Here is a 27,032-nt window from a genome sequence, read left to right on the forward strand (position 1 = left end):
GCTGGAACAGTTCAATTCAGTCTTTGCTCCTCTGAAGTGTACCTGCTTCAGGCATGCTAGAACATGATTTTTCTGGCTGCTATTGATTCAGCAGCTCGCAGCAACCCCCTTAGATTTCTCTAATAGCCGGTCTCCACTGCTGCACCTTCTGCTCGCTTTCTTGATACCCTAGACATGTGCTTAATATTTCAAATTATTACTGAAATTATTTTGAGGGAGTGGTTTCACTAAGTCTGTTGGATGAGTGGTGTTCTGAGAACTCTGCGCAGCCCCTTGCTATTTGCTATTTTCTTTGGAAGCCTGTGCACAAATGTGTTAATGCACACGTGGATGGTGTGAGGAGGTGTGCCATGCTAGGGAAGTCCCATCTTAGACTGGGTTCCAGCATTCACTTATGTCATATTAGTCAGTTGTGAGCCTTTAACTCTCAAACCACTAGAAGTCCCTTTTTTTCACCACATGCTGATCCTTTTGTCCTTATGTCCAAGCAGAGCCAAGCAATTGAAGTAGTTTCATGAAATCCTGTGTAAGTCATTTTTCAGCATGTATTTGTGTCTCTGAATTTTAAGATTGGAAGGCATTTCAGTGAAGTGTTTTCTAGATATGTATTGGTAGTTTTCTGACAGATGTACTAGCTGAATCTTCAGGAGAAAAAAGGTAAAACCCATGATTTTATCTTCAGGGTTACTCAGAGATCAGCTTCTCCAGATACTTCGAAGGACAAGACTGATCGTGCCTACACTGGAGGAGGAAGCATTTCTTCCAGTTCCTAACATAGAAGGTCTTAAGTGTGCATCTCTTTTGCTAGGTTGAGGTGACCTTAGGAAACATTCTTCTGTGATCTACTTAGTCATTGTCCTTTTTTTTGACAGTCACAGTTTATAGCTTTCTAACACGGTGATAGCAGAGCTAAAGGAGGCAGGTGACTTTGCAAAACTGCTCCTGACCCATGGTGTTTATCTGCTGCTCGTTCATCCTGCCTTGTAGGGGGGAGTATCAGAGCACAAGAGAACAAATCAGAATATGAACAAATAGTTTCTATTACATACCTTTAAGGGAACATATCACTGCATCATGAATCCAAAAGCGAGTACTGCTTCGTTTAATTGAACATAGTTCACTGTGCACACCCTTACTGTAAAGATAACAAAATATCAAAGTAGAAAGTTAGCTCAAATGTGCTTGTACCTTGTCATAGTATGTGTGATGGTTGTTTCTCCTCCTTTAAAATGCACCCGTTCAAAATACTCTAACGTGACTGGATGTGAGAGGGAGAACTACTTCTGGGATTTGAATTTTGCCTGGATGTGACAGCAGTACATTTAAACTGCTATTAATACTGCAGCAGTGTCACCAAAGTGCAGCAGCAAGTTGTAAATGAGTGATAAGCTGGTTCTGATAGTGTGATAAACAGGTACATTGGTTTCATTGTCCCATTCTATTCTTGTTTCTTCTGCTTAGTTAGTTAAAAAGCAGGCTTCCTGCACAGGTGGACGTGAGGTGGCTTTCTGGAGTTAGCACTGTGCACTCTCAGGTGTGCGTGGCTAGTCTGCAGGGACAAGTGTGTAAGCAGTGCTAGCTGCTGGGAGAAGCTTGGTCTTTACACAGCTTTTTAATTTGGCATTGATGTGAGTAGTTTAAGCCTGTGATTGTGGTAGGGCCTCTCTTCCTTCTTAGGGACTGGTGTGGGCTTATTTGGTACGAATGTTTGAAAATTTAACTCTGATGGAAGGAGACAGAGTTAATAATTGCATTGCTCTCCTTCCTTTCATTAGGATCTTTCAAGTTAAATAATTTATCAAGTCATAAACAAGAAGAATATTTGCCAGGCAGAACACACAGTGTGTATGAAAGTAGAAGACTTGCCTTCTGTCTCTCTTGAGTCGGAAACCTCTGTTTTAAGCCCCAGGTGAGGCTTACCTGGCTTCATGTTGGGTGACTTGCCGCATGCAGAGCCATTTATGTGGTGACAAAGGTCTGTGCTGTGAGTTTTCAGCTTCAGTCAGAGTCTTCAGAGATTTTTTTTGTGAGCACATGTTATTCATCCAGAGGGCTCATCAGCCTGCAGGGAGTGTGTTAGTCTTGCCTCTGTCCAGATAGCATGGTGTGTCATTTATTGGCAGGTCATGGGTTGCTTGTTTATGTGATAGTATTTACTACACTAACACAACAGTAGTAATATACTAGTGCTGTATAAAGAAGCCTCCTGCTAGCCTGGCTTTACGAAGATGGGCAGAAAGGCTTGTTAGCTGACCTGCTGTATCCTTCTGTTCTGATTTAATGGTAACACTACTGGTGCTATTTGCAGAACTGATCTAGTACACTTTTGTTTTTTAACTCCTATCTCCTACCTATTGTGTAGGTTCAGAAGGGGTCGGACTTGCAAGCATTGCAGGGATTTGTTGCCTATAGCTTTTGTTACAATCCGAACACATACCAAAACATGTCTGTTACTGGGAAAATTCAGCTAACCTAAATTCAGCTAACCTAAATTGAACTACTACTGATAGTCATAGTTACTTTTACTTCTTTTTAAGCTCTTATTAAAAAAAAAAATAGCATTGTTTGGCTTTTTGGGGTGAGTGCTTTTTGAGGAAGGGGAATCGGCAGGCTGAGGAATTACTGATCCCCCACTATAGAAAATAGATACCTTTAACTTCTTTGTGGTTTTAGCTGTTTGGAAATATACCTCAGGTTGTAATTACAGAATGTATGAAGTGAATGCTATTGGTTGTACTTCAAAATTAAAGGCTTTTAGAAATGTGTATTTTAAATTATGAGGTTGCAAACTGCACAGCTGGTCTGTATATCTAACTGTTCCAGTAGACCAATACAAGCAAGCTAAAGAAAAACCTTGTGGTAGTATTTTATAGGAGATGTTGGGAAGTACTGGTGTGTTTCAAGGTAATTAGCTATTACTAGAGGTGAAGCCTTTTTGTCATTATAAAATGAAACAGCTGTCTCCCATCTCTGTTCTTCCCACTTATGTTTTGCCGCACAAAAGCGTTTTCTCTCTTACTTAATCTTGTTCTTTTGTTAGTACTTTTTCTTTCAGCTCAGTTGAGGTAGCAGTTTCTCTTAATAGGTTGTTTGGTTGGTTGTTTTTTTCACTCTTCTCTTACAAAAACGTGTAATTTTGGCAACTCATTGCTTGGGAGAGAAGAAGCAGCAGACTCACATAGCACTTGCTTACAGAGATGGGAATGAGGGATAATGCACAGATACTTTCCAGGGAAGAACCAGACGCCTGTTTCCACAGTTATTGATGCAGCTAGATTGTTTTTATGTACAGTGTGATTAAACAAAATCAATGGGATGTAAGAGTACTTCTCAAAATGATCTTTCCAGTTGGCATTTGATGATTTTGCTGAAACTGCTTTAAAAACAGAGCAAGACTGATTGTGCATATGGCATGAATTTAAAAGCCAGTGGTTCAATTGCAGAGTTGTACTTCAGACTGCTTATTGGTAGGACTAATTTAAGCAATCTGATTTATAAAGTTCAGTAGGACTTTTTTTCCTCCTCTTAAAAGACAAATTTCCGTTGAAAAACATCTGGTACATCTGAATGTATTTTATGAAGACAAAGCACACATTGCAATTTATGAACAAACAGCAAATGCCCGCTTCTGCTTTGATAGGAATAAAGAGTCTCTCAGGCTACTTCTTGACTAAAGAGTTTGTTTAGGAGTCTTAATTAGAAATCACTTGAATCGGTTTGAAGATAGCATTCATCCTGACTGAAGCAAAGGTTCTATAAAACTGAAAAGATGGAAGCAACAGTTTCAATACTTGAAAAGAGCTGGCCACACTGCTTCTTTCTCTTGTGTGTTAGTAGGTCTCTGCTACACCTTAGTGGTTCCGTAAGGCAGTGCTGGTTTAGTCCCTTTCATGATGCAGTTACACTCCTGAGTTAATGTAAATCCAGAACATAAATGAACCACCCTATTTAATTTGAGGGGTTCGGGAGGATGAGTGTTAATTGTAAGGAAGAAAGCAGGGACTTTACTATATGCTTTCAAATATTTACATGGGATAGAAACAATAGATGTTGTAATGTAAATTTTGTGGCCTTTTTTTTTTTTTTTTTTACTTCGCAGCACTTCAAGAAATTTGCATAAATAGTTCACCATAAACTGAAAAACTTCATTCAGAGAAGTGTTTTCAAACTCAGAATCAGAGTGATTCGATTAGTCCTGAAAGGTGTTAGTCCTGAGAAAAGGATCTGGGTGCCTGAATCATTGACCTGTTTGTGAAATTTTGCCCTCCCTGAGTCCTAAAAGGCAATTCTGTGAATTACTCAGCAGATGACAAATGCTGGTCAAAAAAGTCAAGCTATTCTTGGGTAAATATCAAAGATACTCAAATACTACTTGGTTGCAGGAGGTGGTCTTCTCGATTTAGATTTAAGGTGTTCTTCCAGTGGCCTCTTTTCACCCCTTGCCGTCTGGGTGGACATGACTGCTGCTGCTGTCCCCAAGAAGTCCTCTTTGGGCTCCCCACCACACTTAAGAGAAGGTGGCTGCCTTAGCTGAACTGATGAAGGTGGTGGGATTTTTAATTTGGCTATCTTGGCCTTAGATGGATTAGGGAAGCTTCTGTAATCCTGTTGTAACAGACCTTGTTGCTGGGAAGATGGGGACTGCTAACAAATACCTGGGCTACAGTGGAAGGGGACAGAAATACATCTCATTTGCCTAGCTCTCTGCAAAGTGAAAAACAGCATTTGCATCTTAGGAAACTAATGCAGCAGATAGCCTGATTTTTAGTGATGTCTTGTATGGCAGTGGAATACCTGTTTTTTTTCGCTCATCTGTTTTTGTGCTCAACTGTGAAAAGATAGTCTGTAAAGCTGTGTTTCAAACAGGTGAACTGAACTGGAGAAAAATGTGTGATATCAAAACCCCAGCTCCTTAAGCTTTCCTGGCTTTGTTAGGTTACTAATGCAGACATCTTTTGGGATGTTTTACTTTAAAGCTTCTGCAAGGTGTACGTGGCTGAAAATATGGTTGCTATGTGACCTGTAATATACTGATATGGTTCAGTAACTAAGGATACAAAAAGTGATGGTCAAAGTGTCTTGAGACATTTGAAAACGGTTAGTTTTATTATGCCCATTTCTGGTTTCTTCAGAGGACTGATCTGTCAGTCACCATGAACCTTAACTGCCTATTAAATCACCAGCAGATGGAGTTAAGTGGTTTGTTTTCAGTAGCTTAAAACAGCAAACATTAAAAGAATTTATCTGCTACAAGGGCCTAGGTGGTAGGAAGAGGACCTCAGCAGAAGCAGAATGTTTGCAGTTCCCTTCAGTAATGTTTGGCTTTGCTTGAGTTTGTAAGTGCAAAAATAATTTATGATCTTTACAGTATCTGCTCTTGTTCCTGCTTGGTTATTCAGCACATGTAGATAGTAATCTACAAAGTATTTTACTACACTCATGGGAAATTGTTAAAATTGGAAATTAATTTGGGAAGCTATTGGATTTCCTGTTTTGTAAATTGTGAGTGTTGCTTTAAAATCAGTATTTAAAACCAAATGTATACAATCATGAGAGGGGGAATTTGGCGCACTCTCTGTCTTTCCTTTACCTTAGTTACAGTTTTGTTCCAAACCACTTCAGGACCAAATAGGTCACAGCTGGGAAAGGGGAAGGCTTCTAATTCATGAAACTTCTTGCCACAATTCTCTCTCTCTCTCTTTTTTTTTTTACAGTGGCAAACCCAGTACCATCTTTTTTCCTTATTAAAACACTTCAGAAAGCTTCAAACTGAAGTTTATTCTTTCTTCTTCTGTGCACTGCTAGTGTTCCTCTCAGGAATGGAGGGAGGGATGTGTCAATGCAGTTAGGACTCTCAGTATTGATGCTTTCAAGAAGCTAAAATACCTCAGGTTTCTCCTTACCATTCTTCTCCAAAGACAATTATAAACTTGAAATTCTACAATATTTCTGTTGATACCTTTGATTTTTATTTTGCCTTTTCCAGAGGAGACTTAAAAAATGGTAGGGGCAACTAAACATCATCCTGTAGGAATTACTCATGCAAAGAAAATTTGGATACAGAAACCTTACTTAGTGCTACAGGGATACATTGCAAATATCTAAGTGTGGATGTAAGATCAATAAATTCTTAGATCAATTAGTGATTGCTCTTAAAGCATAGAGTTTGGGAAGGCAAAAGTTGTCTGTGTTCATGGCTTACTTCTGCCCACTATCCGCAGAGGTTCTAAATAATTTAGATTTTCAGCATTCTGAAAACAAAGCTTCCTTCAGAACATCCTGCCAAAGAAGAAACTGTAGTGCGTGACCACTATATTATTTTTTGCCTGTGGTTAAAATCAGTTGTTTTAAGTCTTCAAGCTTTTGCAAATATCATTTAATGTGCAAAGGAATATATATGCCCAACGTAATGGAAGTTCTTTGGAATGGATGAGCAGAACTTTTAACTAATTTTTAACAGTTGGAGCATAAGATACGGGTAACACCCTAGTGAAAAAAATGAGAATATACATACCTATATAATTTGCCCTGTGAAAGGAAGAGTGAAGAAGAGCCAGAGGAGAGTGCAAGTAGAACACAATTCCAGAATGACAAAAGCTGGAATTTTTTCAATTAAAACTTATTACTGTGATTAGTACAATACTGCATGTTGGCATGCAAAGGCAACACTTAACTGCAGCCCTCTGATTAAGCAAAACCAGAGAGAATTAGCTTTGTCTTGCTGGCTGCTCTGCTTCTCAGCTGCTCAGGGCAGGCAGGAAAGGTCCGGTGCATGGTCCCGCTTGAAGCAGCTGGTCCCAAATCCCAGCACATGGGTAGTGTTGGGCTGGCTTCCTCCAGGCTGACAAAATTTGTGAGCATTGCAGGTTAGTCATCAGGATCTCAGAGAAGTGAAACTTGTAGTATCTCCAGTTACATTTCATTAAGTGACATGCCTCCCAGTATCACCCTGGGTTCCAGTTCTGGGCTTGGAGTGGTAGGGAGCTGTGCTTTACGTGTCAGGTAACCGAAGTGTACGGTCAAGTGTACGTGCTGATTCCTGTGTCTGACTGTGTGCCGTGCGTATAAAACAGAAATAACGTTTTGTTCCGATACAGTTATTTTTAAATTGATTGCCAGAGGTGTGCTAAGATACTTCTGAATAACAATGTCTTGAATATATGTAAACTAGCTTGAGAAGCCTGAGTTGCATGTTTATAGCCCACAAGTCATACTACAAAGCAAAGTAAGGTGTTAATCAAATTAAGAAAGAAATGGGGTGCAGTGTTCCGTAGTGCTTCGTACAAAAGCTGCAGCTTTTCACCAAAACATCCTGAGTCTAGCAGGATTGCCTTCCTGTGGTGCTCTTCAGTGATGTTACGGTGGGAATTCCTTCCTGTGATAACAACTTTTGCAACCATATTTTATTTTTAATGGCACATCATTACTTGTCAGGCAAACAAAAAGCCACTATACTGCTCTAAATTTAATGGCTTCCCTTCTCTGTAATGCTGTTCTGTCTGTGCAGTTCTGAAGAAATCAGCTTACCAGGCCTAAAAACAAGACGTGATGCAGCTAGTACTTTGTTTTAAAGCATACTCAGAGAAAGTGTAAGAGACTTTTATCTTTCTTTTCCTCACTTGAAGATTTCCTGAAGTACAGGACAAAGATCCTCTGGTTTACTATGGTATACTGTAATAAAACCAGTAATGCTCTCTATGCATCCTAAGTAAGTATTGGTATGCTTCAGTATGACTCTAAAGCCAAATGAATTACCTCTCCATAGTGAAATCAGGTTTATTACAGTGTAATTTCTTTCTAAAAGCAGGTTTCCTTTTAAGAATTTTTATCTAAAATAACTAATGAATGTAATGGCATTCAATTACAAAATAGTGTTATAATGCCAAAAATAACTTCTCAGACTCTTTGATCTTCATTTTAGCTAGAGATAAAAAGAATTTCACTAGAGACTCTTGTAAACAGACTCCAGTAATCCAAACAAATTGTTTCAAAAACAATAATAGATGTTGATAAAGACAGTGAATAACCTTGAGTTTTCATTTTCAGTACAGCTTGAGTTAACTCCACATTAATTGGAGTCACGCCTCTAAATCATGTTGTACTGCTCTGAAATCTGCATGTGGCTACTTCTGTTGGTCTTGGATTTAATTAATCATTCCTTCCTCTCTTGGCAGCAGCCATTATTGGGCAGGGCAGGGATACATGTTTCCAGGTGTAGTCTTGAGCCTTTTTAGTGTATGCCTGTCTTCTGCAGTCTGTGACTCTGCAGCATAAGCAGTCCTGGCAGCATGGAGGTGCAGGCTTGCAGCTGATGAGATACAGATAGGTCTGTAGTATTTCCAGCTGGTGTGCTCTCTGTAGTTCCATTTTTTTTCTACCTCTTCATTGTTAGTAAGAGTGGATGTGTAATGTGATTTTCTGTGTGTTTGTATGCTGCTTAATTTTTGCTTTGCCTTGAAGTAAAACGTGAGAATGAGGATTCCATTTAAAGAGATGCAGACATGTTATTTAGAAAAAGAAATACATCTGGTTCTGACAACGTCATTGTTTTATGTGCTTCTGAAGAATGCACCAGTTGACATAATTATCTTGATTAAGATTGTCAGTAGAGTTAATAAAGAGAAGTACCCTGAGAACTGCAGTATCTATATGTCTTGGACCTTTGTGCACTTTGGGGATGTACTTTCTGATTGCCTTGTTCTTTCAGTGCTCCCTTATGGGGCAGGGGAACGATTGACTCCTGTAAAGTGGAAGCCCAGGAGCAGCTGGGCCCACTACTGACAGGCAGTATGGATTTATGCTGTGCCATACGTGAATTTCTCCCCAGGGATAGTCCCTTGGTATTATCCCAGCATGTTTTGTGCCATTAAGTGCCCTCAGACAACCTGGTGCCACTCCTCATGGCACACAGTGCATGCATGCACTCAACCTTGCATTACTGAAAACATTGCTCTGAGGCAAATTTTGTGCCTTGTGGATGTGTAACCAATCTGTTCCATTGGTCCAGAGGAGCAGAGGCAAGAACGGGGCTGTGTTGCTTGATAATTCTCCACAATGTAGCCCATGAGGAAAGTGAAGAGTTTGGCAGATGTAATAGGAAGCCTTGAGCAGACTCCCAGGTCTTCCTGTAAGCTGGTTCACCAAATTGTAGTTGAAAAATAATTTGTGTTTTCTAGAGTTTGATTATTGTACCTTTGCCTGTTTTCCTTGTTGCTTCTGTTTCTGAATGCTAAAATGGACAAGAACATGGAGACTAAATTTGCAGTTCAGTATGTGTGACTGGCAGTGGGGATGGAGAGTGAATGTGGTTGTTGGATGCTCAACTTGTCCTTTATCACATACTTCTCAATTTGACTCAAATTTTTGCAGTGGGAGAATAGCTGTAAGAAGGTTTACATGCCAACATGTTGAATAGCAGTGAAGAACAGAACAGGAGGTGGCTGAAAAGTCAAAGGCAGAGGGGAGTCAGTGCCCATGTAAGGGATAGCAGTAGTGGTTTGGAATGTGCACATTAACCTCAGGTTGCAAGCGTCCAAGGAAAAGCAAGAAAGCAGCCACAGCAATGTCAAAAGAAATCCTGAAAACAGCATTTACCAGTATTGCAGCTGCATTGTGCAGAACATCCTTCTTGTACCTGAGATGTACGTGACTAGGGCCTTGTTGCAGTGTGGCAGTAAGGGGGGAAGGGGAGCAGGGAGATGCCACTTTATATTTCTGCAGGGGAAGTTTTTGGGTAGGATTGTTTTAGTTTTCAGTTTAAACATTTCTAAGTCTCCCTCTCTAGGTGCCAGAGGAGGAGAAGCTTGTCCAAATGTTGATTTAGAACAGCTGATCAGGTATCTATCTGGATCTCCCCTTGGAGGAACTCTGTCAGAAGACGGTTTCTCTCTTGGTTATAGAGAGCTGTGATGATGGCCACTACAGGTTGCTAGGCTTTGATGACTATTCCCCTAACCATGTGGGGTTGAAATTCCAATAAATGCTCAGTGAAAAGTAATGTAAATATTTTATCCCTGTGCCTCTGAGAGAAAGAAGCTTGTGTTGTTTGTAACATTGCAGTAGTGAAGAACATAATGCAGATGGTTTGAGTTCTGTCCCTACCGTGGTTCTCTTAAATACAACTTCCATGAATTTTGCTTTGTTGACACCTGTATACAACTTCCAGTTATTAACATTTGATTTATTTAAGTATGTGTGCAGTGGGAAAGTATTAGATTCAAATCTCATCCTAAGGGCTTTGCTCTTAATAAATGGCTTTCTGCTGATGGTCCCTTAGAGCTTTAAAGAGAGATGGAGTTGTTCTTGGTAACTGGAAACAAGACATTATTAAAAAATAACTAGCTATTACTGTAATGGTCATTGCAGGAAACGGATTAATTCAACTACTCTGTGGCTGGAATTAAAGGGTTATGCCTGTTTTTTTAGATATAGCTAGTCAATGATGTGTTGGTATTACAGAAGCATAGAAATCTGTGGCACTGGATGAAGACATTTTTATTTCTAATCACAGGCAACCTCAACAGCTTACAGACTGTGAGGAGCATGTATGATATGGTAAACTGTCAAATATGGGTTAACTGTCAAGCCACCACTTCTGTGTGTGTACTACTTATTTTCCTGTTCTGAAGAGCGAGTGCATGTTTAGTTCATGTCTTCTCTAAGTAGTATAAGCAGCAGGTTTTCTAGCTCTAGTACTGCCACAATTACTATCAGCTTTTTAAAAGCTTGGTACTGAGTACAGACTGATGCCTGAAACTCCCTTGCTGGTGCCAAGGAGCTGACTAGGAAGCGTTGGCTGAAAACCTCCTGTTTAAATTTTTGCGAAGCGTGTACTCAGAGCTTACAGCTGCCTTCAGAGTTGAAGAGGGAACTGTTTCTGTGTTACACTGGCATCAAAATACAGAGCATTACTTTCAGTGTGAATTGGCAGTGCTTGGACTTAGATTTACTTGAACAAGTGCAGCAAATGCAGTACAACATTGACCTAAGAAACTAACAGGAAACCAGTGTTACCAAGTGTTGTGAATCTGGATTTTTTAAAAAGTGCATCCTACTCTTAAACTACCCCTTAACAATAATGGGTAACTAGGAGCTTAAAAAGCATCTTTGATTAGAGTATCTGCTATTAAATCTTTGGTGTTTCTTTTTTTTCTGACTTTGTATTTATTTTCTTTTTTTTTTGTCCTTCTTTATTAGCCTTCATGAAGAAATCATTGACTTTTATAAGTACATGTCTCCCAGACCTGAAGAAGAGAGAATGCGGATGGAAGTGGTGAACAGGATAGAAAATGTTATAAAAGAGCTCTGGCCTAATGCAGATGTGAGTATGACACTGTTCTATTTGTTAATATACAAAAGCAACATCTTGTTCCTGTTTACTTTGTGAAGTGTGAATAATGAAAATATTTTTCCATGTTAAATAACACCCAAAGGGTTTCTGGTCAAATGAGAGCGATAATCTTTATTTCTAAAATAATACAAGATACTTCTATCACAAAGATAAGCTACACCTGCTGTAGTCAAAGAAAGGGCATAAGGTGTGGCAACATTTACTGTCATTAATATTTACCAAGATTAATGGAAACATATGAAACATGCATGCTTGTAAAACATTGTTTTACTCTGGGTTTTTTTGGGTTTTTGGTTTTTTGTTTGTGTTTTTTTTTGTGTGTGGTTGTTTTTTTTTGTTTGTTTGTTTTTTTTTTGGCTGAGAGGAAGCATACTGCAGCTGGAAACTGAAGTTCTCTTTTCGATTAGTGACCATCTTTCCTTGCTGGTTTTGCAAATATTAGAGAGCCAGACAGTGCCAGTTCCTTTTTTTCAAGTCAGTGACTACATCAAAGCCTAACTGCCAAAAGCCTAACAGCCTAAAGCTGTTGTTGCGTGAAGGAAGGATTCTCCTCTTGTGTGCCCTTCCATTCTCTGAAGATTAGAAGGGAACGGAATGGTGACAACAGTCTCACAGGTTTATAATCTGGAAATTACTGTAATATTGTATTTCTAATATTTTACAGATCTGCTTGGGAATTGAACTCCTGAACTCAACTGTGTTCAACTTTGACAGACATTTGTTGTAATTTTTCAATTTGAGTTAGTCACTAACCTTTTGGAAATCTGTGTTGGTTTAATTACTTACAAGATTTAAGTTTTGAGTACATGTCCTGAGAAGGTGGAGTGTTATCTGGTCCAATGTCCTCAGCTTTAGCTGTAAAGTGATAAGTTAATGTTTAAGCTGTTCATTTTGAGCCATAGATGCAGCAAATTCAGATAACACACAGGTAAAACATATTCTGTAAAAATCATATCCCAATAAAAGGAAAATCAGGCTCCATGAATCTAAATGTATAGAGCATGTGGAATGCATCTATGCACATTTTTTCCATGTTCCATTTAGGAAAAGGCTGAAATAGCAGATGGAGAAAGGCTGAAAAAGCAGAAGGGGGGGTTGGTATAAAACTAGGTATCCTAAACTGTTACTTTATTTATAGAAGTTAGCAATTGTGTCATTTGCTCTCTTACTCAAGGGAATGTGCTTAGAAGGAAACATTCCTGGTAAGTGAGAACTGTTCTTGGCATCAGCAAGGATCTGGCCATAAGAAAGACTTCAATTACACTGAAACTGAACAACCCAAAACATTAAAAAAAACAAACAAAACCAAACATTTTATGACAAAGTTTCTTGACCAATTGAATATGAAAGTTTAACTGGGGAACAAGTAAGTATTTATACAGTGGAATTTGGAATCCATTTGTCCTCAGCAGCATGTCTGAGTATTAGGTGACCTTCTAGCTCTGAAAAGAGGTACCACTGCATACTTCACACACTTCCATTTGCAGTCATAGTGTTTTCATAACTGAAGTACAAAGATGAACTCTCTTTAGAGTAACAAACTTAAGAAAGTTCTTGTTAATAGTAGAGAAGAAAGGTGTGATGGTTTGAAACTGAACTTTAAAATTTACTACAGCTAGAATGTTTTATTTTGATGAAGGGATTTTAGTAGCAAGGACTTTCCAAGCTTTTGTGGGTTTCCAAGTTCCATTGTGCATAGCAAGGACATATTTGGACACATAATTAACACTCCTTCAGGAACTTTGGAATTTAATGTGAACAAGCTCACAGAAATGTAGGCTAAATAGTGACAGTAATATATCAGAGTAGGGGGGGTCTGTTACAGTACTGTGAAGTCTGAAAAGATCTTATGAATGCAAATGTATCTCTGTCCACGTAGAATAAAAACATAATCAACAGTGTTGGTACACCACACGCTAATGCTGAAGCCATAGTAGTGCCACGTATTTGGGATACCTCAAATACATACATAACTGCAGAGCTTCAGCAATTTAAACTCTGATTCAGTAAATCAGAACCCTTTAAAGCTTCTGTTCCAATTTCCCCACTTTTCCAGCTTTACAGATTTGAAGAGAGCAGGACTGAAGTGTGGGTGTGGGTTTCTTTTATAATAATACAGTGTTCGTTACACTCCATATTATTGTGCACCAGCAGAAGTTCTCTCATTCCTTTCAGTAAAGGTCACATATGGGGTATCAGTAAGTTTATGAATGCTTTTAGGGTTGTTTATTCCATGAAGGCTCTTTGCTGTTCAGCTGAACACACCATTTTGTTCGATAATGTGGAAACGTATTTAGATGTAGAAGCACTTTTCAGATGTCAATTGGTGGCCAAATAAATCCTGAACCCAAATGATTTTACATGTTATTATCCAGGATTAAGAATGGTAATAATTATTACTACATTCATGATGCTTTTACGCTTTTGTCAAGATACAGTACAACATTGATGCTAGTTCTGTGGCATCTCTGGGAATCTTTTCTAGTTTGAGAAGCTACACGCTGTCAACATTACTGCCAGCGTGTGCTTTTTGTTGGTTGTGGGAGCGAGGGGGTAAAAGAAGAGTGAAGTGATACAAAATAATTAGGAGGAAGCACTCATAGTGAAGTATCCTTTATACTTAGCCTGTATCTGTAACAGTTAAGCTGTAACAATTGCTGTCACTCCTCCCCAGCAGAGGAGGCAGATGGGGAAAAGGAAAGAAGACCCACAGGTTAAAATGAAAATGCGTTTAATGAAAAAAAGCCAGTGCTAACATCAAGTGTATGAAGTTATACTCAGCCCAGCAAAGGTACAGCAATCACACTAAACAGGAATGCAGCCCTGTGGAACAGGAGAAGGAGGAACCCAAGCAGGCATCTCCCCAAACTTGCCCCTTTATACTGTGACATTTATGGTCTGGGATACACCTGTGGCCAACTCAGGTCAGCTGCCCTGGCTGACTCAGAACTGCTAATGGCCTACAGCTTGTGGCTGGGTAGGATTCTAGCCTAGCTAAATCAGGACAAGTATCAAGACACTTACTTGAAAAATACCATCTTTTCTCATCTCTCTCTTTTCTTATCCCGAAAGGGAAAAAACATAAAAAGTGGGTCACTTGACATACAAATAGGTGGCAGTCAAGCTTATGTTTGAGGCTCATTAAAGCAGAATATGTAAGTCTGTAAGGTGGCTCCAGAAAATACATCAGAAGACTGTCTGGTTGAAAAGTAGTCCAAATGTGTAGATATTTTCACTTTGAAGTCTCACGAGTGCTGTGCTTTGAGACTCTATGTATGAGTCTGACCTCCCTGTGAGGCTTGGCTAAGTTAATGAGAAAGTGGTTTCGGACAGCTTACAATGGAAATCTGATTACTTAAACCTCCAGTGCTGGTAATAATAAAATAAACCTGTGGGATCTGAACTTTTCTGAAACTGTTTCTGTATGTTGTTTAAGCAGAAACAAACAGAATTGTCCTACCTGCTGTGTAATTCAGAAAAAAAGGATCATGATGTAATTAATTTTTAAGTAGGCAAAGCAACAGAAACGTGTTAGAGAATGCGTTTAAAAATGGAAGGATATGCTTAGATGTAAAAGCAAAAAATACATGGAACTGATAGTGGGGTTTTTATATGTTCAATCATTCTTAAGTGTTTTAAAATCTTGGGGTTTTGCCAGATTTGGTCATGGTGAAAAGTTTTACATTACAAAGAAGGTTTTATAATAGAAAAGTCAAAGTTATTAAAGTTTCATTAGTAGTAACACTGAAGATTAGCAGTTTATACAGATAAAAATGCCTGAACAGAAAAGAATACTTCTGTTCAAAATGTGCTGTTAGCAATACCAAAATATGCTAATGCAGGATAGTAATAACCAGCAACTTGATAGAACTTGTCTTCTGAAGCCTGAACATTTGTTTTTATATACCCTATTCTTGTGTTTCAGGTGCAGATATTTGGAAGTTTTAAAACTGGTTTATATTTACCTACAAGGTTAGTAATTTTTCAGTGTAAATTCTGCATGAGAGAAAAGATCTGTGGAACCTGTAGCCCTGTAGTGACACATCTGATATCCCAATACCTCTTGTTACTCATGTGTATGCCTGTTAGATTAAGGAAATGTTTAAGTTACTAGCACTCTGCAAAGTGTAAAGAAATATAGTAATAAGTGTTCTATAGAGATTTTGCATGTGTTGATTAAAGAGATGAGTTATTGTAATGTCAAAAGAGGCTTATTTTGTGATTTGGCTTCATTAAATGATGAACAAAACCAAGAGCTTGGCCTTAGAAGTAAAGGTAAATTTTATCTCCAGTAGCAATTAACAGCTGATGTTAATTGCTAAATGATAGCACTGAAGAGAAGGGATAACATACAGAATTAGGTTTCTTCTTTCTTTCTTTTTTTTTTTTTTTTCACTTGTCACAAACTCTATAGTTAATTTAGATTTCAGGTTCTGAGTTTCAGAAAGATCTACAGTATGTTTTTAATTTGGTTACTCTGTGCTGGAATTTACCTTTGCCTAAACTGACACTGAAAGTTTGGGCACACTGTTGCTTAGCTGCAGGATCTCTATTGTTTTGCAGGCAATATCTGTTCTCAAGGTGACAACAAGAGCTGCTTTTTCTCTCTTGGTGCACATCAGAAAAATGTCTCCTATTGTTAAGTGTCAGCATCAGTAAAGGGTTTAACACTAATTTAGCTTAGAAGAGAAGCGTCCAGTAGCATTTCTTGCACTCCAAGCAGGTTTTGAATGTAGTTTTTGGAACCTGGCTGAATGCTGCCTGTCCTAAATGGTATGCAGCTGAACTGCCACTGAACTTGCTCATGGGCAAGAGATCCTTCTCTGGGGTTGTTACAAGAAGTGTTTGTGAATTAGCAGACCCACAGAATCTACTAGGGGAGGAAAAAGTATTCCTCAAGTTTTTTGGTGTTTTCTGTTGACCAGTTTTCTGTCTCACTGTAGGTTAGACAGATGTCAGGCCTAGAGCAAAGGAAGGCTTTGCATCTGAGGATAGAGAACAGGCAACAGGGCTTTCAGTAAAAGGCTGTTAAATGGGCATTACTGATGAATACAGTCCAAAGGAGTCAATATCTTGCTGATCCCTCTTAGCTGACAGTGTGGCCTGAGGAGACTAATCTTGAGCTTTCAGCCCAGTTGATTGGCATATCTGTTCCCACCCCTTAGTAACCTGAAGTGTTATGTATTTTCCCAAGCATGACAGTTCATCTTCACCCCTTTCCTCAGAAGACTGAGAATAAATTACTTGGCTAAGCTATATTCTGACACCTTCTTCTAGTTACTTGCAGATGACAGTTGTTTAAGTGGTATTGGTCTATTAATTTGAGTAAATCTATATTTTCTTTGCATTTCAGTGATATCGATTTAGTTGTATTTGGAAAATGGGAGACGTTACCTCTTTGGACCCTGGAAGAAGCTCTTAGAAAGCACAATGTAGCAGATGAAAACTCAGTAAAGGTTTTAGACAAAGCAACTGTAAGTTTGGGGGAAGAGGGTATTTCCTTGTTTAAGCTAAATTTCTAATCAAAGGATGAATTTTCATAACCAGAAACTGTTTTATATATGATTTTTAATAGAATCAATAGAAACTTTATTTAGTATGGTTTTTAATACTGAAAAAACAATGATAGTGCCCAACAGGAGCATTTTTTCTGTTGAAGAAAATCATCTGGTTTTCCGTGCTGCACAACATACACTTGGTTTTAAATGAGATTATACTAGTCATTGTTGTGAATTGATGTGATCAGACTTGTAAATTTCTGGACTGAGGGTGTACATAAGTAAATTCTTCTTGCTGTAAGTAAGCAGACGTCATACATTCTCACACAGAAGTAGTATAATTCTGTAGTTGTATGTCTTGTGCAGGATAAGAATTCTATTATAACTACCTACCTTTTGCTGATGGTAACGAGTGTTGGGGTTTAAACAGGTGTCTAATTGATGGCTGCTATTAGTGGAGAGAGATAATTTGGAAACCACTTGGGTGGAGATATGTCTGAGCGATTTCAATATCTTGTGCTTCTTGCTTGAAGATAAATTTGATGAAGAATCAATGATCTACAATGACACGAGTGTGTCTTAAGACTGTTAATATTTATCCTTATTTCTTAAGCATTTGTCTCCCTCTGGTGTTTTGTTTTTCATACTACAACTATGCTTCTGCACCAGGAACTGACTAGAAATCTGTAAAAGGAATCATTTGGAAGGTGAAATGTTAAGTTCTGTTAAACCGAACAGTAAATTTAAAATACTATTTATGAGTTAGAAAAGCAAAGTTTATGTAAACAGACTGGTAAAGAGAGTGACTTCACAAATAAACAGGAGTCCTTGTTTTCTCTGCCTACCCACTCTACAAATTCATAAAACCGTTTGGTGCATGTAAGTACGAATGAAACCAAACGTGTCTTGAAAATCTGCATTGATTTCATCTGTCTTTATTTTGCAGGTACCTATTATTAAACTGACAGATTCCTTCACTGAAGTAAAAGTTGATATAAGCTTTAACGTACAGAATGGGGTTAAAGCAGCCCAGCTCATCAAAGATTTTATCAAGGTCAGGCAATGCTATAACAGAACTATAGAGCCGAGTATTTGGTGAATTAATTTGATTTTCTGTTTTCCTTTGCATGCTCACCATAGATAAGCTTTCAGTCTTCTTCTTTGTTGTCTGATACTACTGTGTGATGTTAGGCCCAAAAGGCATTTACAAAGAAAGCATGGAGAAGTTATGGTGATACAATGACTGAGGAAATGCACTGATACCTGTCTTAGATGTTCTGCTTTTCAGAGTAAGGTTCCTTGAACTTAAAATTAGTAATGACCATACATTTCTAAGAAAACAGAAATAATTTAATATTATTTCACATATGAATACCAATTGAGTAGAATAAGTTACATTTACTAAGTTATTGTTCAGGGATTCACTAACATCTGTATTACAGGTACATTACAGCTATTTTTGTTTAATATATGGGATCATTTTGTTAGGATTAACACACTTTTGTATTTAAAGTTTTGGAGTGTCATTGCACCATTTTCCTTTCATTCCCTTCCCCTATTCAGTGCATTAGACAGTCGTAGTAAATGACTTATAAAAGCAGTAGACATTTTTTCTTGGCTTTTCATGGTCTGTGCAGGAGATGAAGCACAGTTCAGTCTCACTTAGGCATTACTGTTCTGTTGCTAACTGGTTTGGTCTTTTTAACCAAACTAGTGGATAGCAGAAGAATTAAAGTATTTCAATAGCTAGACAAGTAAACCTCTTTCAGAAAACTCCATAGATCTGAATCACAGAATGTTAAGGGTTGGAAGGTCCCACTGAAGATCGTTTAGTCCAATTCCCCTGCTGGAGCAGGATCACCCACAGTAAGTCACCCAGGAACAGATCTACGTGGATTTTGAGTTACTCCAAAGAATGAGACTGCACATCCTCTCTGGACAGCCTGTTCCAGTGTTCTGCCACCCTCAAAGTGAAAAACTTCTTCCTTATGTTTACATGGAATCTTTTGTGTTCCAGTTTGTGTCCATTGCCCCTGGTCCTGAACATCACTGAGAAGAGCCTGGCTCCATCTTCCTGACACTGACTTTTTAGATATTTATAAGCATTAATGAGATCCCCTTCAGTCTCCTCCAGCCTAAGCAAACTCAGCTGTCTCAGCCTTTACTCATAAGGCAGATGTTTCAGTCCCCTAATCATCTTAGTGGTTCTTCTCTGGAGTTTATCCAGTAGTTCCTTGTCCTTGCTGAATACAGCAAGCACTTGCAGTTATAAGGGTTAGAAATTATGTACGTCTGCTTTAAAAATGTCATTGAGTTGCAAGAAGCCTTGTAAATAGGGCTCCTGATACATAGAGAAGTTTTTGAGAAATTATTTGTTCCCTTCAGTCTTTTGCCATCATAGATACTGTGTTCCACATCCCTTTTCTAGCAATAAAGAAGTTTTTAGCTCTGTATTGATAAGAAGAATGAAATTGAGCCTCTTTTGCCTTCTATACTGTGAGAGGGTATAGAGAGTGCAGGCATAGCCCCAGCCTCTACTGGTGTCCAAAAGATCCATGTTTTCCCCACATGCAGTGTTTGCACATCTCTGAGGGAATCCATGCTGACAAACATACTGAAGGACCAGTTCACCAAAGGAATTTGGTACCTTGAAAATATTATCTGAATGTAGTAATTTTGGAGAACTGGTTTGAACCTTGGGCATTGGAGGTACGCCCAGGACAAAAGCCTGAGACCAACTCGGTTGTACTAAGAAGATTTTGTTACAGACATGGGTATCTCCATAGTTCTTCCTTTGCTTTCCTTTTCACTTGCATGAGAAAAGCAAGTGTATTTATACTAGTCTTAATTTTATGAGGTAATAACTTTTTTGCATTGTTAATATCTGCCACCAGAGTTGAAAAGGTAAAATAACTGCATTGATCACTTGGCTTCTGCCCGATACAAAAAATAATAAGTTAGAATTATGTTTAACTGTGAGACTTGCTATACAGATAGCTTCAATATGCTGCCCTAGCATCAGTTATATACATACATCACAGTATCTTCACACATTTGTTTTTCTCTTCCAGAAATATCCTGTATTACCCTATCTAGTTTTAGTATTGAAGCAGTTCCTTTTGCAGAGGGACCTTAATGAAGTATTTACAGGTGGAATCGGTTCTTACAGTCTTTTTTTAATGGCTGTCAGTTTCCTTCAGGTAAGTTTCATGACATCTGTTGATGCCATTGGTGTACATTAAGAAGGAATTTAATTATTTAACCTCCTATTTGTGGTCATGAGCTCCCTTTTTGTTTAAAAACAGACATATCCCATCTGTCTTCTGTTTTTTCTGCCATGCTGGTGCTTTTGGTAGTAGAGACATTTGGAACATCTGTTGGTTTATCAATAACCAGGCATATGTGTCATTCATGGTAAAATAACTGGACTGTCGTCTAACTTACTTGGAACAAGCTGCATAGGTTAGTTTTAGATGCAACTATTCTTTATAACATGTGTTTTCCAGGTCGTACACCCTGTATGTGCTGTAATGAATGCAACAGTGTTTTGCTTGTTTGTCTAGGTTTTTAAGCCGATAGCAAATAAATGTGTTTATCAGCTTTCTTTTAAATCCAAGGGAACATAATATGTGAGCTAAATCTGTATTGTTTTGCCTGGGGAAGAAAAATATTGTAGAAATACAAAGTAGCCAAGTTCTGGCTTTATTAATCTTGTTCTTGCAGTAAACGTTGCTGTATAACTCTGTACTTTCACAGATTGTATTTACTTTTATACCTGAGTCTTGGACTAGGGCTCAGTGTTTGCTGAGTGCTATTGCTGTTGGCTGCTGAGCACGAAAGACAAGAAGGCGACAGGCAAATCTTTTTCAAAGAACCCAAAAGCTCTCCCAGCCTCAATTTTTTCTTATATTGACTTATATATATGTATTTCCTTACACTGAGCTAATTGTTCCTGAAATAAAAGAAGTCAGGTTTTGTATCTGTTACAATTATGAATTTTTTTTTTTCGTAATATCTCAGGCTGCATACTTAACAGAGGGGATTTTTTTATAGAGCTGTACATGTTAAAAGCTTTTATTTTTATTGCAAACCCAGGTTTGCTTTTTCAGAAGAACCTTGCCCTTAGTGCTGAAAGTTCACTTATTGAACTGAAGTTTCAAATACAAAAGCATTAATACATGACAGGCTTACTTTTAAGAGATAACTAGTTTATAAAAGTTTTGAGAGCATCTTGTTTTAAGGATGTCAGACTGCTTATTCAAGGGAAAATTGATGTTTGCCATGTATCATGTTTTATTATGATTTATTATTGTATTTAGACATGTTTGACATGAAAAAGAGAAGGCACTTGAGTTGAAGTCCTAAGAAAATGATGGTTTTTGTCTCTTCTTAATAGCTGCATCCCAGGGAAGATGCCTGTGTGCCCAATGCCAACTATGGTGTTCTTTTAATAGAATTTTTTGAATTATATGGACGTCACTTCAACTATCTGAAGACTGGTATCCGAATAAAGGATGGTGGCTCTTATGTTGCCAAGGATGAAGTGCAAAAAAGCATGCTGGATGGCTACAGACCATCAATGCTGTACATTGAAGATCCGTTACAGCCAGGTATCCTCATAAACTAAGATTTAACACACTGACTGATAAAAAAGAATCAGGGGAATGGTTAATTGAGAGGAGTTAAAGAACAGCATAGAATGACTACCAAACCCCAAACCTCATTCATGTCTGTGAACACAAGGTGCACTCAGAACCCAATGATTTTCTTTAAGGTGTTCCTACCAAAAGTTTTCTTGTCCCCCAAGAGCATGCTTATACTGCAGTCAAGAGGCGGGGCATGAGGAGGCACCCCAGACAATTGTCACATTCTCTGCAGTGACAGCAGTAAAGCTACAGCAAGGTGGGCCTGAGCATAAGCTAGATGTACCTGTGTCTGGTCCCTCTCAGGCTTGTGTTTCCCTGTGTCCCATCTGCACTTACCGACGTGCATGAACTTGTAGGCACTCTGTCCTGTTCGGTTCTGTGAAGTCACTTCCATTCATAGTGGCTGCATTCTGTGCCATTACCTTGATATTAAGGTTGGCTGTTGACTTGAATGGGGGTAGCTTCTGAAATGGTGAGTCAAGTGGTGTTCATAAAAAAGAATTAATGTATTTCTGACCTAGAAGAATGTCACCAGGACAGCATTGTTATGTATCTAATATATGTGTAATATATACAAGATGAGACTTTTGTTCATTTTAAAATTTATTTATTCATTTGTGGCACTTTTACCCAGAGAATTGCCATTTTGGACTTCTGTGCATGTAAATATCCAAAGGTCTTTTAAGGTCTTTTTTAAGCCCTTTCATGTATATGCTTCATTAATCCTGTTCTACAAGAGGTAAATGCAGTGAGTTGGGACATAAGGGAAATTTTCAAAACAATACTACTGTCTCCTTTCTGAAAAGATTAAGCACAGTTTCAATCTTATATATATGTTAACTAATATTCTTGTTTTAAGGTAATGATGTTGGGAGGAGTTCCTATGGTGCCATGCAAGTGAAACAGGCTTTTGATTATGCCTATGTTGTTTTGAGCCATGCAGTTTCCCCGATAGCTAAATATTATCCTAACAATGAAACAGAAAGGTATGTTTTATGAATCTAAATCTTAAACATTAATTACTTATATTTTTGGGTGTCTGAAAATGAATGGTGGTCACTGTTTTGGTTGTTTTTCCTGATTTACAGTATATTAGGTAGAATCATTAGAGTAACCCAGGAAGTGGCCACGTACAGAGACTGGATATCAAAGCAGTGGGGAATGCAGAGTAGGACGGAGTCTTCGTGTAATGGTAAGTTTTGACTCAGTGTGGCTGGCACTGGGAAACTTGCTGCATGTTTTGATCATATGGATTTTGTTCTTCCTTTTGCCTTTCTGTAAGGCATCTTGATGTAAATGGAATTTTTTGCTCAGTAATGCTGGACTTTTTCTCATGGCCTCATCTGGAAAGTTTAGATTTGTACAAGAGTAAAAGGGCCATACCTCATCTTTGTTCTACTCCAATAGATTTGGTCAGCACAGAGGTCTGTAAAGAGAGCTGGCTTGCGAAAGGAGTCTATGGAAACGCTTTCAATTTTGATGACACGTGTCATTACTGTCACCTTTCCTTTGTCCTTCCAATTTGGATGAGGTTTTAAAAGGGAATGCGAGTTTAAATCTAAATCTGGATTTTTTTTTTTTTTTATTAAGGTAGAAGTTAGTAAGAGAGTTATGAGAGTTCTTTGTCTTGTTTTCAGTGTATTGTACAAAGCAACCAGACTTTTTTGGAGTTCTTGGGACCCTAGCAGCTCCAGCAGTTGAGAAATGGGAGTTGCTGAGTTGTGGGCATATAGGAAATAATTCAAACCTAGGTACTTGAGTGCTGTTGAAGTGTGTCATGAAAGAATCTTATTAAGCAGCACATCTGAAATTTGTTACTACCTTCTTCTATGTCTTATCTCTCATATTTCCATCTTGAGATGGAATGCTTGGTGGTTTTCATAGTGTACATTAATGGATCTTGCCAGGAAACCACCACACTCTGCAAGGTGTTGGCTTGCTGCATGCAATCCAAGCACACATGTCTGCATGTGTTAAAAGTATGTATGTGTGCAGATGTCTGTACACTTCCTGCTGGATAGAACAGATACATCATACCTGAGTTGTCCAAACCATATTTCAGGAGGTAATTGTGTGGTGATGCTTCTCTTTTGTTTTTAATAGGTAATGGAGTAACCTTGATAGTAGATACTCAGCAGCTTGACAAATGCAACAATAATCTTGCTGAAGAGACTGAAGCACTGGGAAAACCTAGAAATAAAACTTCAGAAACACTTAGTAAACATTCTTCAAATTCTTCATCAGGTCCTTTATCGTCATCATCGTCTACACTGTCCAGCTCTAGTGATGTAGTAAGTATTGAAGGTTTTCTGATTTAGTTGGTTTGGGGTTTTGTTTGTTTGGGTTTTGTTTTGTTTTCAGTTTTTGTTTTGTTTTTCCTGATTTGTATTGCCATGGGATACAGTTTGAAAGCTTGGAATCCTATTTAGCTGTTTCATCCAGAATCCTGACTTGCATAAGATGTTATCTCTTACGCAATTTCCACACATGTAAGTTTTCGACATAACTCATGTAGAAAGAAAAGAGAGTACATACAGAAAGAAAAGCGAGTACATACATACATACTTTTCTCTGGAAAAACTGTCTTTCAAAAAAATGACTGGGAGTCCTAAGCTATATGCTTTAAAAAACAAAAACCTGTCAGGGAACTCTCTTTAAAAAAATAAAAGGCAGATCCCCAGATCAGTCATGGATCAATACATTTTTTAATCTGTCCACTTAGTAGGAATTCTGGATTGAAAGAGTTTTAGTATCTAATAAAATAAACATTTTCTAAGCTTTGTCCACTGCTAGCTTTATTTTTTAAAGAGAAACTCACTAATACTTTACATTTTCCTGAAGGATTCTGATGGAACACCTTGCAAAACCTCTAAGCAATTGAGTTGTCGTCAGTCTGCCACAAACAGAATGGGGTCACAAGAAGCGTCACTGGAATCCTCTCAGTCAAGTGGGAAAACGCAAAATAGCCAAACAGTCAATACATCCAGCAACATGAACAAATCTCAGGTTTGTGAAATGTTTGAAAACAACAGCTCTACAGCTTATTTGACAACTACGTATCATCCATGGAAGGGTGGCTTGTTCTAGAAAGGAAACCCCTTTACCCCACCAAAAACTTCCAGTACTGATTGTATTTCAATTCACACGATTCTCTTTAGCTTACATAGAGGAGGTTGCAACAGTGGCTTTCTCAGCCTTGAAACAGATGAAGTTGGATTGACTTTTGGGAAGTACAGATTTGGTTTTTGCAAAAAGCACGTCATTCCAGTTCTTACTGCAGAAATGGAGATCTAATGAGACTTGGTTACACTTAGTGAAAAACGGTTAACAACCATGTATGTTTAAAGCTGGGACTACCTGTTCTGCTAGCGTTGATATTTGTTGAACTGCCTTTCGTTAAGGGAGATGGAATTTCCTTACCTGTTACATGAGGTTTCCTCCTAGTTTCCCCTAAAGACAAATATCTTTATGATGAGACCTACCAGGGTATTTCTCATGTTGAGGAATGCTTCTAGAACAGCTTAGTAGTCTGGAAGTATTATGTGCTTCTGTATACATAATACTTGTATAGATGCAGTCCATGCCTTTTCTAAATTTAGAACTTCTCTAATGTATAAAAAATAGTGTGGAATCTTCTGGAATATTAATCCTGAAAAGTTGCCTCCTAATTTCTGACATCTATCTCAAGCTAGTAACAAGATAATTTACAAACTAGTCCTTGGGTGTAGCACAAGCGTGTGTGTATGCTATTACATGGAGCCAGTGCTGGTGCTGGAATACAAATATATACATCAGAGCTGCTCTACATCTGTAAAAAGATGTGGTATAAAGTGGTATAAAGATGTGGTATAAAGTCTTTATTTTGCATCAAAGATGAGCAATCTTCTTCTATCATCTTGGATTTTGGACTCTTGTTTCTGTAAAATACTTTAGTGACAGTTGTGGAATGGGAGTGATAGAAGAATTCTGTTCTTTTCAGAGTGCTCTGCATTTCTCTCTTGACCTGCGTGGGTTTGGGTCTAGTGATGAACATTGTTTTTCAGCCAGTGAGGTGAAAGATTTGTTGCACTGTGCTGCTGTCTGAGCAGCAGCCTGTCTTCTTTTGCCATATCAACTTTTTCAAGTGCAACGTTTTCATGAGTTTATTTCCCCATTATCCAGAAATAGGAGTGTGCAATTGCCGTGTTTTTTGGGGGGTTTGGCACTGATTTTCCGTGTTCTCTCTCTTTTACAGCATGGATCTGCACGGTTATTTCGCTCTTCTAATAAAGGCTTCCAAGGTCCAACAAACTCAAGCCATGGTACCTCAGTTACAAACAAACAACATCAAGGCAGTAAATCACACCAGTTTTATCATGGCAAAAAGAGGAAACACAAGAGGGATGCGACCCTTTCAGACCTTTGTAGATAGTTGCCTATTTTATGACTGTTCTTCTCTGTGCAATGATCTCATGCTACAGGATAGTTTGATAGTGACTCCTTGGATCTCTTCCGGAGCTTCAGACTGTTCAGACATTGATTAGCAACTGCATTTTTTTTTTTCCCAGCTCGCCACGGAACGGATCATGAAGATTGATCACTGCAAAATAAAATTTAAAAAAAAAAATTAAAAAGGAAAAAAAAAAGGAAGAAAAAAAAGAAAAAAATTTTAAAAAGAAAAAACTTTTTTTAAAAAAGAGGAAAAAGGCTACTCATTTGATAAGTCATATGCTACAACGGGGTCATTTAGGATATAAAAGCTTGAATGTAAAATAAATGTATTTCCCATCAGCTCGTGCTGACCTGTAGAGGTAGTACTCAGTGTGTCTAGGGGGTGGTAACAAACAAATAAAACACAAAAAAAAAAAAAGAAAAAAAGGAAAAAAAGGCAAAAAATTGTATTTTGAGGGAAACCCAGCCTTTAAAGGTGAAACTAATTCGTGCATGATTTTTTTTTAATTATTTTTGCATATACTTACCATTTTATTGTGTATGTATAGATGACCATATAGGAAAACTGACATTTGTAATAGTGGATTTGTTAATACTTTTTACATAACATTACTGTTTAAATTGTAAACATAAAATTTTCTCAGGATTAGTTTGGAAAATTATCTGAATTGTCATCTTAACATCCATATAAACAGTCATTACTAGTGTTATTGCTCAGAATTTCTTTTCTTGGCATTTACGAGATTTAATAGAACATTTGATCTGTTCAGAAGCTGTTCCTCTGAAAGAAAGGTTTATGGTGGCAAATGAAGTTTTTCATTTGTATAAAGTGTACGTGTATTTTGTGTAGACACTGAGCTTGTCATCTTGAAGTAACCTTCACCTTGTTTTCTAGAGTGCCATCATTTCAGGCAATGGGGTTTTATAGCTGCATCCTGCTCTTCCCTTAGTGGTCTCCTGACCCTTCCTGTTTTGTTTTGTTTTGTTTTTTTAAGAAGTATAAGGCCACTTGGGAGATTTTGTTTGGTTGATGGTGGTGATCATTTTCTTCTTTTTATTTTTTGATTTAAAAAACAACAACAACCAACCAAATAACAAAAACCACTT

At 38.0% G+C, this 27,032-nt stretch overlaps 1 protein-coding gene across 2 annotated transcripts in view; it reads left to right on the plus strand.

Annotated features, from left to right (window-relative positions):
• Positions 1-26,118, plus strand: part of TENT4B (terminal nucleotidyltransferase 4B) — a 37,442-nt gene extending 11,324 nt beyond the window's left edge. Inside the window, exons 2-12 of one of the 2 annotated variants that reach the window (XM_054389583.1) lie at positions 11,197-11,320; positions 15,276-15,322; positions 16,704-16,824; positions 17,795-17,902; positions 19,920-20,048; positions 21,245-21,458; positions 22,354-22,480; positions 22,583-22,686; positions 23,598-23,785; positions 24,336-24,500; positions 25,729-26,118. In XM_054389583.1, coding sequence (XP_054245558.1) covers positions 11,197-11,320; positions 15,276-15,322; positions 16,704-16,824; positions 17,795-17,902; positions 19,920-20,048; positions 21,245-21,458; positions 22,354-22,480; positions 22,583-22,686; positions 23,598-23,785; positions 24,336-24,500; positions 25,729-25,905 — 1,504 coding nt within the window. In that variant the 3' untranslated portion in view covers positions 25,906-26,118. The remainder of the gene's footprint in view (positions 1-11,196; positions 11,321-15,275; positions 15,323-16,703; positions 16,825-17,794; positions 17,903-19,919; positions 20,049-21,244; positions 21,459-22,353; positions 22,481-22,582; positions 22,687-23,597; positions 23,786-24,335; positions 24,501-25,728) is intronic. The other variant, XM_054389584.1, reaches the window with a different exon arrangement.
• Positions 26,119-27,032: the final 914 nt, after the last annotated feature.

Source organism: Indicator indicator, chromosome 19, assembly GCF_027791375.1.
Source record: "Indicator indicator isolate 239-I01 chromosome 19, UM_Iind_1.1, whole genome shotgun sequence".
NCBI classification, from domain to species: domain Eukaryota; kingdom Metazoa; phylum Chordata; class Aves; order Piciformes; family Indicatoridae; genus Indicator; species Indicator indicator.